The 12,991-nt window shown below is 36.2% G+C and overlaps 1 protein-coding gene across 1 annotated transcript in view; it reads left to right on the top strand.

The window, feature by feature from the left end:
• The window catches only part of LOC126234823 (Down syndrome cell adhesion molecule-like protein Dscam2), a 299,567-nt gene that overhangs the window by 197,618 nt on the left and 88,958 nt on the right, over positions 1-12,991 (top strand). Inside the window, exons 12-13 of the mRNA XM_049943568.1 lie at positions 3,853-4,004; positions 4,103-4,120. Of these exons, the coding sequence (XP_049799525.1) occupies positions 3,853-4,004; positions 4,103-4,120 (170 nt within the window). The remainder of the gene's footprint in view (positions 1-3,852; positions 4,005-4,102; positions 4,121-12,991) is intronic.

Below are 12,991 nucleotides of genomic sequence, written 5' to 3'. Positions count from 1 at the left end.
GACACAAAACATTACACCTTGCCTGGGCCCGTCAACACCAACGTTGGACTGTTGATGACTGGAAAAATGTTACTTGGTCAGAAGAGTCTCATTTCAGATTGTATTGAGCAGATGGACATGTATGGGTATGGAGACAACCTCATGAATCCATGGATCCTGTATGTCACCAGGGGACTGTTCAAGCTGGTGGAGGCTCTGTAATGGTGTGGGGCATGTGCATTTGGAGTGATATGGGACCCCTGATATGTTTGGATATGACTCTGACAGGTGACATGTACATAAGCATCCTATCTGATCAGCTGCATACATTATGTCCATTGTGCATTCCATCAGACTTGGGCAATTCCAGCAGGGCAATGTGACACCCCATACATGAAGAAATGCTACAGAGTGGCTCCAGGAACACTCTTCTGAATTTAAACACTTCTACTGGCCACCAAACACTCCATACATGAACATTATTGAGCATATATGGGATGCTTTGCAGTGTACTGTTCAGAAGAGATCTATACCCCCTCATGCTCTTAGGCATTTATGGACAGCCCTGCAGGATTCAGTGTATCAGTTCCCTCCAGCACTACGTCAGTAATTAATCAAGTCCATGCCACATCATGTTGCAGCACTTCTGCAAGCCTGCAGGGGCCCTACATGATATTATGCAAGGCAGGTGTACCAGTTTCTTTGGCTCTTTGGTGTAGAACGAATTCAGTCACATCAAATGTCAGTAGAAAGAAAACGAGATGGAGTCAAGTGAGACAGCAAGTAAGAATGTAGAACTGAAGTAAAACTTACAAGGAAGGAATGTAAAATTGGGGGATTTTTAGCACTCATCTTATGGTTTTTTTACAGGGATTACAAATTTATGGTGTAGAATCATGAGAAACATAAAAATGGAGAACAGAAAATTCTATTCAAACTGATATGAAAATAGAAATCTGATATAACCATCTGAAATTACATCCTCATGTAATTAAATGAAGCATATCTAATGAGTTTACTGAAAAAGGTGATATGCTGTGGTAAGTCATACCATGGTTGTTCAAACCCCATCCAGCTATCCAGATTTAGTTTTCTGTAAGTTCTCAAAATTGAATGGTGTGAATGTTGGTCATTTCCTTTGAAAAGACATGGACAGTTTCAGTCCCCATGCCTTCCCAATTGGAACTTGTATTCTGTTTCCAATGAAACTGTCGTTGACAAGATGTTAAACCTTGATTATTCCCCCAATGAGTTAGGAACTAAAGCTAGAAAAGATTCACAATATTATTCATTTACAAATAACATTTAATTGAGACTGGGAACCAAACATCTGAAATAGACATAAAAATCAAATTCATTCAGAAAATCTTGTTGGACATCAGCAAAAATAACTAGTGATAAATGTCACAGATTAATACTCATCAAAGTGGAGGAGGAGGATTACATGTTAAAAAATAAAAATGTTTATTTAACTGTGATGTCAAGTACAACATTTTTATTGGTTACAAAACTTAATATCTGATTTTAATTAATTAAATGCGTTATTTGAATGACTTTCATTTTTTAATGCTGGTGGGCATAATAGAATTTGAGCAGAATATGTTTTGGAAGCTACATTTACAAGGGTAACCAAGGCTTAAATTTGACAACTTATGCAGCACATTCCAAAACAGGCATCAAATTGGCTTTTAGAACAGACTCTTAACAGCCTGTGACTGCACATTATTTTGCATCCTTGGCAACTGGACTGCAGAAATCATAACTCAGTAGCTGCATGTTGCTCTGTGTTGCAAAACATACAGTTTGAGAAGGTTACAACTCCAGGAGAAGATATATTTTAACCTTGAAATTCTTACCTTTTTTTGTATTCTAGTGCATAAGATGGTATTTCTTCGTTTAATTGGTGTATTTGTGTCAACAGATGAAACATGAATGAACACATTGAAAATAAATAGAGTGGCCATTTTCTTCAGAATTTTATAAAAAGTAATCTCAGGAAACTTATTCTCAGACAAAAGTTAAGCTACTTGATGACAGAGTTGTACAGCATAGGAAATTGCTATCCTTCTGAGAATTTGAGGTTGGATGTCAGACAGGTATAGTGTAACTATTTTTACTTTGTGCTGGCTGTTGAAAATGCTCATTGACAATGACTTTGCAAGGAAGGGACAGAGAACAGGTGGGGACTTAACCTAAGAAATGGCATAATCTCCCATGAACAGCCTGACAATCAAACAAAGCCAAGCTTTGTAATGCCTACTAAATCCACAATGTTTTCTGTTGCATTCACTAGTGCTGAATCTGCACTTTAGACTGTTATTTTTAGAAATGAATAAGAATTTTGGAAACATTAAAAGGTCTGTACTCTAGAAACTGCAAGGGCCAAGTCTACCCTCTTTCCCCCATTGCAGATGCTCATTGCTGTAGTATAGATTATTAACTAGCTGTCAGACTAAAACATTTTCCCCAATAATGCCCTGATATATTTATAGACCGGCCACATGATTGTACTAATTTTGTCCTGCTAGTTGCAGTTGTTCATGGTCAAGACCACACATTGATTTCATTAGTAGAAGAATGAATAAATAAACAAAAGATCCAAGCAGTAGAATGTGAGAGCAAAACTCTACTGCCTAGTTTGTCATTTGTTTCAAGTTTTGACTGTTTGACATCAGATTAATTATTTTGTTGGGGTAAGGAAACCCCTCTGTTTTACAATTCACTTTTCTAGTTCATTGCGTGGGGGTAGACGTGCGGTCTGAGGCATCTTGTCATGGTTTGGGCGGCTCCCCCCTTCGGAGGTCCGAGTCCTGCCTTGGGCATGGGTGTGTGTGTTGTCTGTCCTTAGCATAAGTTACTTTAAGTTAGATTAAGTAGTCAGTAAGCCTAGAGATTGATGACCTCAGCAGTTTGCTCCCATAGTCCATACCACAAATTAAAAAAAAAAAAAAAAAAAATTCTAGTTCTGAAATTACGTGTATACTTGTTTTTCAAGTATCTATTTGAGGTTTTTGAGTGCTAATAGGTATATGTGGTGTTATTGTTCCATGTTTATTGCTCATATTTAAACATGCAGGGATCCAGATCATGCCAAATGCAGCCATTCTTTGGGAAGAGCTCTATCAACCTCAGAAATAAATGTGAATTCCTGTAGCAACAAAGAGTGATTAATTTATAATAGTAAGCTAGGTATTGGATCTATCTTGGATGTGTTTTACCTGTTTCACTGCAAATTTTATTAGTTTCTGTTTTTGTAAGTTTTACATCTATTTCAATAAGTTTTCAGTAATAGGGCCTTATGATGAAGCACATCACAGACTGTGAACTTCAAACAGAAAGAAGGTTTTGTAAATAATTGATTTCTGCTATCAGTTGTCCTTTTTAAATTTTATTGGCAGATCTAGATTTCAGCTAGAAACTGGCCATTCTCAATGCACTATCATTTTTGATCAATACATGTAATGCCTGTTGGTCGGGCTTCATCCACAGTTCATTGAGTACTGTATTCAATGAACTGTGGATGAAGCCCGACCAACAGGCATTACATGCATTGATCAAAAATGATAGTGCATTGAGAATGGCTAGTTTCTAGCTGAAATCTATATCTTCCAATAAAATGTAAAAAGGACGACTGATAGCTGAAATCTATTATTTACAAGTCAATATAACAGTCGCTGCATGCAACAACCTTCTGAATGTAAGGTAACCTGAGAAAGAAGATCATCAGGAACATGTTGTGGCTTTAGAATTACTTTTTTAACTATAAATTCAAAACACTAATTTACATTGTAATGTAAGACAAAGACTATGTTATGAGACTTTATTTTAAGAACATTACCGCTAACCGATAAAATACAATTTTCTGCCAAACAGTGAAAAACCAGTACAAGGCAGCAGTGTGAAAATTAATGATGAATGGCAGCTTTACATCAGTCCAGTTACAGCTTTACATGCTGGGAATTACACATGCTCTGTGGAAAACATATTTGGGAAAGATGAGATTACATATTATGTGACAGTTCAAGGTAACTTAAGAAATATATATCTACTTTTTGGATGTGTTGAAAATTTTCTATTTGTTTTAATAATGATGTATCTTGGTGTCTTTTTCATGCACCATCAGGAAACAGAAATAAAGGAAGTAAGTATTTTTCATTTTGCATTAACCTTCAGTTTTTTAGTTGCTTTCACTACTAACTACCAGCTGTACAGCTTGTTTTGCATCATTACTTACAGGTAATACCTCATTTAAAATCTTCATGGCTCATCAGTACTATTAATGTAAGCAAATAATGATCATTTGTTAGGGACTTGGCTAGGAAGCACTGGCAACATTGAGGTTCATCAGTTTCTTCTGGCATATTAGTTGGTTGAACAATGCGTGTGTGTGTCCTGTCTGTTCATAGTGTCAAATGGACCTCAGATTTTGGTCTTCAGAAGGCTAGAGCATACAAGGTTCTGTGCTATTGTGGCAGAACATTTGTTGAACAAACAGTTTGCACCATTGAAGGTAAATGATAGCATACTAGTAGCACACTCAACTGATGTGTCCTGACAAGTTGGCAGTCACCAAGCACTGTTTGTCTGGGACTCACATGATTACAGCATCAGGATTTTAGCACAAATGTCAAAATATTGGTACACTGTCTTTACAGGTACACACCAGAGGAGTTTCACAACTGGAACTGCAGCTAAAGTCCCAGCAAGGCTTGATTACCAGCAATGAGTTTAATTAAGAAGGCATTCAATAAACACAGCAAGCTGGTGGCCGGGGCAGATGGAGTACCTACATACATGCCTCCATAGCCAGGGCCCCACACTAGGTGTTCCCAGTCACAGTCACCAACACAATCACCTCTTTGGCCTTGAATGTGAGCCTTTGGATGTAGATTACATAGAGAGTGCTCAGTTGAGAGAGGGGATGTAATGTAAGTTGGCCATGCTATCCCAGGTCATTTTGTCAGCTTACCTAATTACGGCAACATGGCTCTTCATCAAAATATTGTACAGCCCAATGAACCAGTAGTAAAACTGTGGCGTGTTTGATCTGCTAGCAACAATAGTTATGATGACATGGCTTTCACCTTTTCTCGGAAATCAAGCTGAAATTTCTGGGCATTGTGCAGCATATGAGAACTTACACAATTGGATGATGATGTTATTTATGAGGTTCTCATGGTCATAGAGATGCCTAAAGTATCACTAGCAAACTTTCCTCCCAGTGAGATGAACTCCTAAACAGTTACACAGACAGTTTACCAGATAAAGAATATTCAGTAATCTTTTTTGAAAAGTGATCTCTTCATAACACACTGAATATGGAAAAGAACAGATATAGTCACACAGTTTTGATTATAAGAATGATGGAGAAAAAGAGTATTATATAGCACAACTTTATCATACAGAAAGAGGACACGTTCATTCAGTACATTTAGGAGAAAAAAACTGGATTAAATTTTATTATTGGAAACTGATGTTGCCCTCAGAATTGGTTTATCCACATCTGCAGATCAAGATTTAGGTTTTCCTAAAGCTCTGAAGATGAATGCTGAAATTCCTGTTGAGAAAAGACTGAGAGGAAATTCCTATCCTGAGCTTGCGTTCCACACCTAATAGCATCTTTCTCAATAGACTGTTATACCCTAATCTTTCTTCGTACCATCATTTGGAAACAGAAGTAGTTGTTGCATGTTATAGAAATAAGTAAGTGCTCACTTCAGTGATAATCAACTACAAAAAGTTCACCTTATGACCAGCTCCTTACAAACTTATAGCATTTGACTGTGACAATGTCCATGCAAAAAAAAAAGTATGTAAGCTGTTACTGTTTTAGGATGTTTGTTTGCTAGAAGATGGTCTTTTGATTGAAACTAGTCCATTAATAAAATACTACTTAATGGTTTTTGGTTGAAAATGTCATTCATCGACTGTGTCAGGGCTTCATAAGGACTGTTGGCCTTAGGTCGTCTATTGCTGACCTACCATGTTGGCAGACTGCTGTACAGTTACAATCACCTCTTATATTTTTCTCTTATTGGGAAGTAGCTGAGTAGTTAGTATGTGAGTTTCTCAGAACTGTATAGTTTTTCTGCACTCATTATGATGTTCTTCATTAACTTGCTGCTGAGACTTGCAGCTGTCTTTGTAGACTCCAAGCATGTGCAGCATGCCAATCACACCCTGTATGTTGTCACATCTGTGATTTGTTGCTGCTTTTGCTGGTTATGTAAGCCTTTTAACACACAATACAGATGCTAAATGGCAACCTTAAAAAATACATCACTCTGAACAGACACACTTGATATGCAGTTATTGTTATATTGAGATTCACAAAAAGAGGAATGATTATTAGCTAATATGGGAACAACGACTGCATGAGTGAAATTTTCCTGGTTTATCAGATGGATAACAACGTAAAGGTACACAAATTGGAAGATATACAATGATAGCACTTGGACTTGAAGCTTATCTATTCCCACTGCTGTTATTGTCATCTACATCTATGTATATACTCTGCAAACCACTGTGAAGCACATGGCAGATATTACTTATTGTTGTGCCACATGTTTGTGTACCATCCCAATCCAACTGAATACGGAACATGGAAAGAATAACTGCTTAAATGCCACTGTTTGTGAAGTAATTGGTCCAACCGTATCTTCACAGTCCTTAAGAGAATGATATGTAGAGGGCTGTAAATATTCTCTCAGTTCTTCACTTAATAACAGCTGTAATTTTCATAAATTCACTGTGAGATAGTGTGGCCATTGATTGCATTAAAACACTTTTATATGTCTTGACCACAGTATTTATTCATGTACACCTTGTGGCTTTCTCCATTTCCAAAGGCTACAATAAGTCATCAGTGAGAAAAGATTAAGGTAATACTAAAAGATGAACATTACACAGTGAAATAAAGCACTCACCAGAAATATATAATATCATTTGTGCATATGAAGTCAACCTTAAGTAGTGATGAGCAAGTACAAATTGATTTTACAGTACAGTGATAGTGTAAAGTGAAGAAAGCCACTAGGTGGCATTGCAGTCATGATGATTATGATGCATCACAATTTTTGAAATAGAAAAATATTCTGCAATTAATGAAAATACTAAGCATTAACAGCCACATTTCTTTTGTCTGTCTATTACACAATATGGTTAATTTTACATTATATAAGTCAATGTAGGAATTCAGTGCATATAATCAAAACTAGGTAATGCTAGTGTATAACAGAGGGTGACATAATGGAAAATTGTTACAAAATTGTAGACTGTGAATGATATGCAATCCAGCATCTATGGAAGAAGGTATACAAGGCCAAAATCATTGATAAGAAAATGTAAATAAATATAAAACAAATTATGATGTTATACACAAGGCAGAAAGTATGCAGGTATTTAAAAATGTGTAAAATATTTAAAAAATAATAGAAATATAGGCAATAAAACCTAATCAGCAACTAATGAAAACAATCAATCAATAAATAAATCTATTTATTCATCTGTTAACAATATATATTGTATGGATGTAGTCAATTACAATATAGTTTCTTATCTTTAATTTGTTTCAAAAACCTGGATAATAAATACAAATATTTTATATCAGTATATATAAATAATATTACTTTTCCATATTCAGATATTCTTCAACACTATAAAAACTTTGTTTTAGTAAACATTGTTTAAGATCTACCTTGAATTTATGAAATTCTTTAATTTTCTTTATTGTAATAGGCAATGCACTAAAAGTATTTTGGGCTGGTAGTTTACACTTTTTTGGGAGAGTGCTCCTTTGTGGGTGTCTATGTGAAAATCATCCCTGTTCCCTGTTTCATGGTTATGAACCTGATTATTTAATGTTGAAAATTCCTGGTGAGTTTTCAGAAAGCATACACATTCACAGATGTATAAGCTAGGAGGAGTCATTATTTTAAATTCTTCAAATATTTCCCTGCATGACACTCTGCAAGGAACCCCATGCATTATTCTAATAACCCTTCTTTGAAGTTTGAAAGCTTGTTTTGACATACCTGTATTTCCCCAGAAGATCACACCATATCTAAGCAAACTGTTCATGTAAGCATAATAGACACACAGCAATGATTCGGTGTTGCAGCATTCCTGAAGCATTCTTAGCACATAGCAGCATTTACTTAATTTTTTACTCAAAACTTCTAGATGCTTTTTCCATCTCAAGTGCTCATCCACCCATATACTGAGGAATTTCGTGCATGGAGCTTGTGCAATAACATAGTTCTCTAACTCAGCTTTTACTCTTCTTCTAGCTTTAATTTTAATATTAATGAAATTAATCAGTACCGTTTTATCCTTATTTATGATCAAAGAATTATCACTAAACCATTTTCCTGTCTCATTTATTATCCTAGAGGCACTCTGCTGTTGATCATCCTCAGTGTATCCTTTTATAAAAGTGCTAGTGTCATCAGCGAACATCACCGTTTCTGCAACTGTCAGAAGGTTTGGCAAATCGTTTATGTACAACAAGAACAACAAAGAGCAAAATACCAAAGTTCAAGGATGGGGATAGAAAACTCTTGGAAATACATTTATTATATATTCATTTCTGCTCAGAATTTGCAGTGAAAATAAGTTTCAATGCCAAAACACTGAATTTCAGAAATTTTCATTTTTTATACAACTGAAAAAATCCTTGAACATTTGTTCCTGATCAAAGATCAAAGTGATATTTTTTATTAAAAATTAAAAAAATAATCAAATTAACTATTTAGTCTTTAATTGTGAATAAATGTTTGAGCAGTTTTTTTTTTTCAGTTGTCTGAGAAATGAAGTTTTATGAAATTCAGTATTTTGGCATAGATGCTTAATTTCTTTATTGTTTGCGAGCAGGAATGAATATGTACATACATATGCTTCCAAGAGTTTTATATCCTCAGCCTTGAATTTTCTGTTATTTTATCATTGTTGTACAACATGTTGCTAATTGGGTTTTATTGCATATATTTGTCTTATATTTTTACACATTTTTTGAAATATTTGTATGTTTCGTGATTTATGGAGAACATCATAAAACAAAAATTATATTTATTTATATTTTCTCATACCTATTTCCTTAGATTCTGAATTGCACATCATTCGTAGTCTGTTACGTCACACATTGTCCAACACTAGCATCCTATAGTTTTGACCGTATGCAGTGAACTCCTACACTTGTTTCATATAATGTAAAATTAAATATATTATTTGAATATAATAGAGGGAAACATTCCACGTTGGAAAAATTTATCTAAAAACAAAGATGGTGTAACTTACCAAACGAAAGCGCTGGCATGTTGATAGACACACAAACAAACACAAACATACCCACAAAATTCAAGCTTTCACAACCAATGGTTGCTTCATCAGGAAAGAGGGAAGGCGAGGGAAAGACGAAAGGATGTGGGTTTTAAGGGAGAGGGTAAGGAGTCATTCCAATCCCGGGAGCAGAAAGACTTACCTTAGGGGGAAAAAAAAGGACGGGTATACACTCGCACACACACACACACACATCCATCCACACATACACAGACACAAGCAGGCATTTTAAAGGCAAAGAGCTTGGGCAGAGATGTCAGTCGAGGCGGAAGTACTGAGGCAAAGATGTTGTTGAATGACAGGTGCCGCAACTACCCTCCCAACCTGGTACAGAAGCAAATTACCAGAGCCACTTCCACATCCCCTCAAGCCCAGAACCTCCCACAGAAGAACCCCAAAAGTACCCACTTGTGACAGGATACTTTCCGGGACTGGATCAGACTCTGAATGTGGCTCTCCAGCAGGGATACGACTTCCTCAAATCCTGCCCTGAAATGAGATCCATCCTTCATGAAATCCTCCCCACTCCACCAAGAGTGTCTTTCCGCCATCCACCTAACCTTCGTAACATCTTGGTTCATCCCTATGAAATCCCCAAACCACCTTCATTACCTCTGGCTCCTACCCTTGTAACCGCCCCGGGTGTAAAACCTGTCCCATGCACCCTCCCACCACCACCTACTCCAGTCCTGTAACCCGGAAGGTATACACGGTCAAAGGCAGAGCCACGTGTGAAAGCACCCACGTGATTTACCAACAGACCTGCCCACACTGTGAAGCTTTCTATGTGGGAATGACCAGCAACAAACTGTCCATTCGCATGAATGGACACAGGCAGACAGTGTTTGTTGGTAATGAGGATCACCCTATGGCTAAACATGCCTTGGTGCACGGCCAGCACATCTTGGCACAGTGTCTGGGTTATCTGGATACTTCCCACTAACACCAACCTGTCAGAACTCCGTAGATGGGAACTTGCCCTTCAGTATATCCTCTGTTCCCATTACCCACCAGGCCTCAACCTCTGCTAATTTCAAGTTGCCGCCGCTCATACCTCAACTGTTATTCAATAACATCTTTGCCTCTGTACTTCCACCTCGACTGATATCTCTGCCAAAACTCTTTGCCTTTACAAATGTCTGCTTGTGTCTGTGTATGTGCAGATGGATATGTGTGTGTGTGCAAGTGTATACCTGTCCTTTTTTCCCCCCTAAGGTAAGTCTTTCCACTCCCGGGATTGGAATGACTCCTTACCCTCTCCCTTAAAACCCACAGCCTTTCGTCTTTCCCTCTCCTTCCCTCTTTCCTGATGAAGCAACCGTTGGTTGCGAAAGCTTGAATTTTGTGTGTATGTTTGTGTTTGTTTGTGTGTCTATCAACATGCCAGTGTTTTCATTTGATAAGTTACATCATCTTTGTTTTTATATATATATATATATATATATATATATATATATATATATATATATATATATATAAAAAGAAAGATGATGAGACTTACCAAACAAAAGCGCTTTCTTTTTAATATATTTTTTCCACGTGGAATGTTTCCCTCTGTTATATATATATATATATATATATATATATATATATATATATATATATATATATATATATATATAATTTAATAGATGAACTAAGGAAAATTGTCTGTTAATGCTTACTATTTTTGTTAATTGTACATAGTATCTCCAAGATGGCGTCAAGTGCAAATGTGAACAATATTAGTGCTTCTAAAAGTTACAGTTACATTGTAAAAAGTGGTGCATGCGAAAAGTGTCAAGGCGAAATCAAGAGGATAAATGAAGGTTTAAGAAGTCTCCAGAAAAAGCACTCTGACCCTACTCTGACACAAGAACTCACTAATCTCAAAAACAAAAACCACGAGTTACAAACAACGGCATCAAGCAAAATACCAGGTAAAAATGCAATACGGAAAACTACTAATAATTTGAAGCTCCTGTACACAAACCATCACAGTGCAATAGTGGAAAATAATGCCTATAATGGCCAGAAGTGTGTTAATAATTCAAACACAGTTCCAAGTGAAGATACTGATCTAAAGTGTGTAAACCATTGAAACATTTTCCCTGTTTCTCAAGAACTGCCTAGCGACTAAAAAAGTAACCTTCTCTCAACAAAATTCATCAAACAAAACCGGTCGTGTATGCACAAATTGGTTCAGTGTTTTATCGGAAGACAGCAGCAACTTCGTAAACATTGAAAATAGGTTCAGTGTTTTATCAGAATACAGCAGCAACTTTGTAAACATTGAAAATGAACATTACATCCAACCGGAAAATCAAATTAAAATGGCAAACGGTAAAATCAAAATCACCAGCAATCGTAGGCAGCAGGCAAAGAAATGCAATGTTCTTTTCTAGTGGATAATCATGGGAGAAATCAAGCTACTATTTTACAGGAAGTGAATACAGATTTGGGTGCAACTGGCATCATGAAACCCGGCGCGATGACCAAAAACATTATTGAAGGTGTCTCAGAACACGGGAATACACTGAAGAACAGTGACATCGTTTGTGTGATGGGTGCCAATGATGTAGGTCATAACAAAGCCGGATTGTGCATAACAGGTTTGAGGGATTTTTTAAACGAAAATATGAACAAAAACTTTGTTGTAGTGACGATACCTCATAGACACGACCTCATGTACAATGCGTGTGTGAATAAAGAAATCCACAAAACCAACACCAGAATAAAACAATTATGCTCTACTTACGCAAAATGCAATGTAGTAGATATTAACAGACTGGCAAAAAATCTGCACACTGAACACGATGAGCATCTGAATTACCAGGATAAAAAATTTCTTTGTCATGAGGTAATCAAAATTATAAATGAAATTCAAGAACGTAACTGTCTAGTTTTAAAAAGACACTATTTCTGGGGTCACTTATGGACCTCCTTTCTTAGGCATCACACTTTACAGGGGAAGGAAGGGTAGAAACCACGTTAAGGGAAAACTGCAGCAAAGTAATTAATTCAGATAACTGTGTTGTTTTAGATCAATCGGTGAAAATAAATGAACATGCAACACCTTGTGACATCAAAATACCTTTCTGTGCAGATAACAATGTTCTTCTACAGATAAATGTACAATCACTTCGTGGTAAAATCAGCAAACTGCAGTACTGGCTTGATAAAATTAACTCCAGTTTATTGTGTATCAAAGAACACTGGATGAAATAGTCTGAAATAGACTTGTGTGATCCTCCAGGATATTTGCTAGTTACTAGCTATTGCAGAAGAAGCATTTCACATGGTGGAGTCTCAATCTACGTTAAAAGCAAATTAGATTTAGATTATTCAGTAGTAGACCTTAGCAAAATGTGCCTTGAAGGCATATTTGAAGTAGCCGGTATGGTAATACATGCACAAAAGATTGTAATTGTGTCAGTGTATCGAACTCCAAGTTCTGATGAAATAATATTTACAGAAAAAATTAACACACTAATTTTTCAGTTGTCCAAATATAAACAACATAAAATTATAATTGTAGGTGATATTAACATAGATATAAGGGCAAAGAAGAAAAATGTTATCTATATGGTTAATTCTTTGAAGTCATTAAACTATTATTGTCTTAATGAAAATCCCACCACACAGAATGCATGTCTTGATAACATAATTAGTAATGTATATAAAGATACTCTTGAAT

The sequence above is a fragment of the Schistocerca nitens genome, chromosome 2 (assembly GCF_023898315.1).
Source record: "Schistocerca nitens isolate TAMUIC-IGC-003100 chromosome 2, iqSchNite1.1, whole genome shotgun sequence".
Lineage (NCBI taxonomy): Eukaryota > Metazoa > Arthropoda > Insecta > Orthoptera > Acrididae > Schistocerca > Schistocerca nitens.
This window is presented reverse-complemented; position numbering and strand designations above follow the sequence as displayed.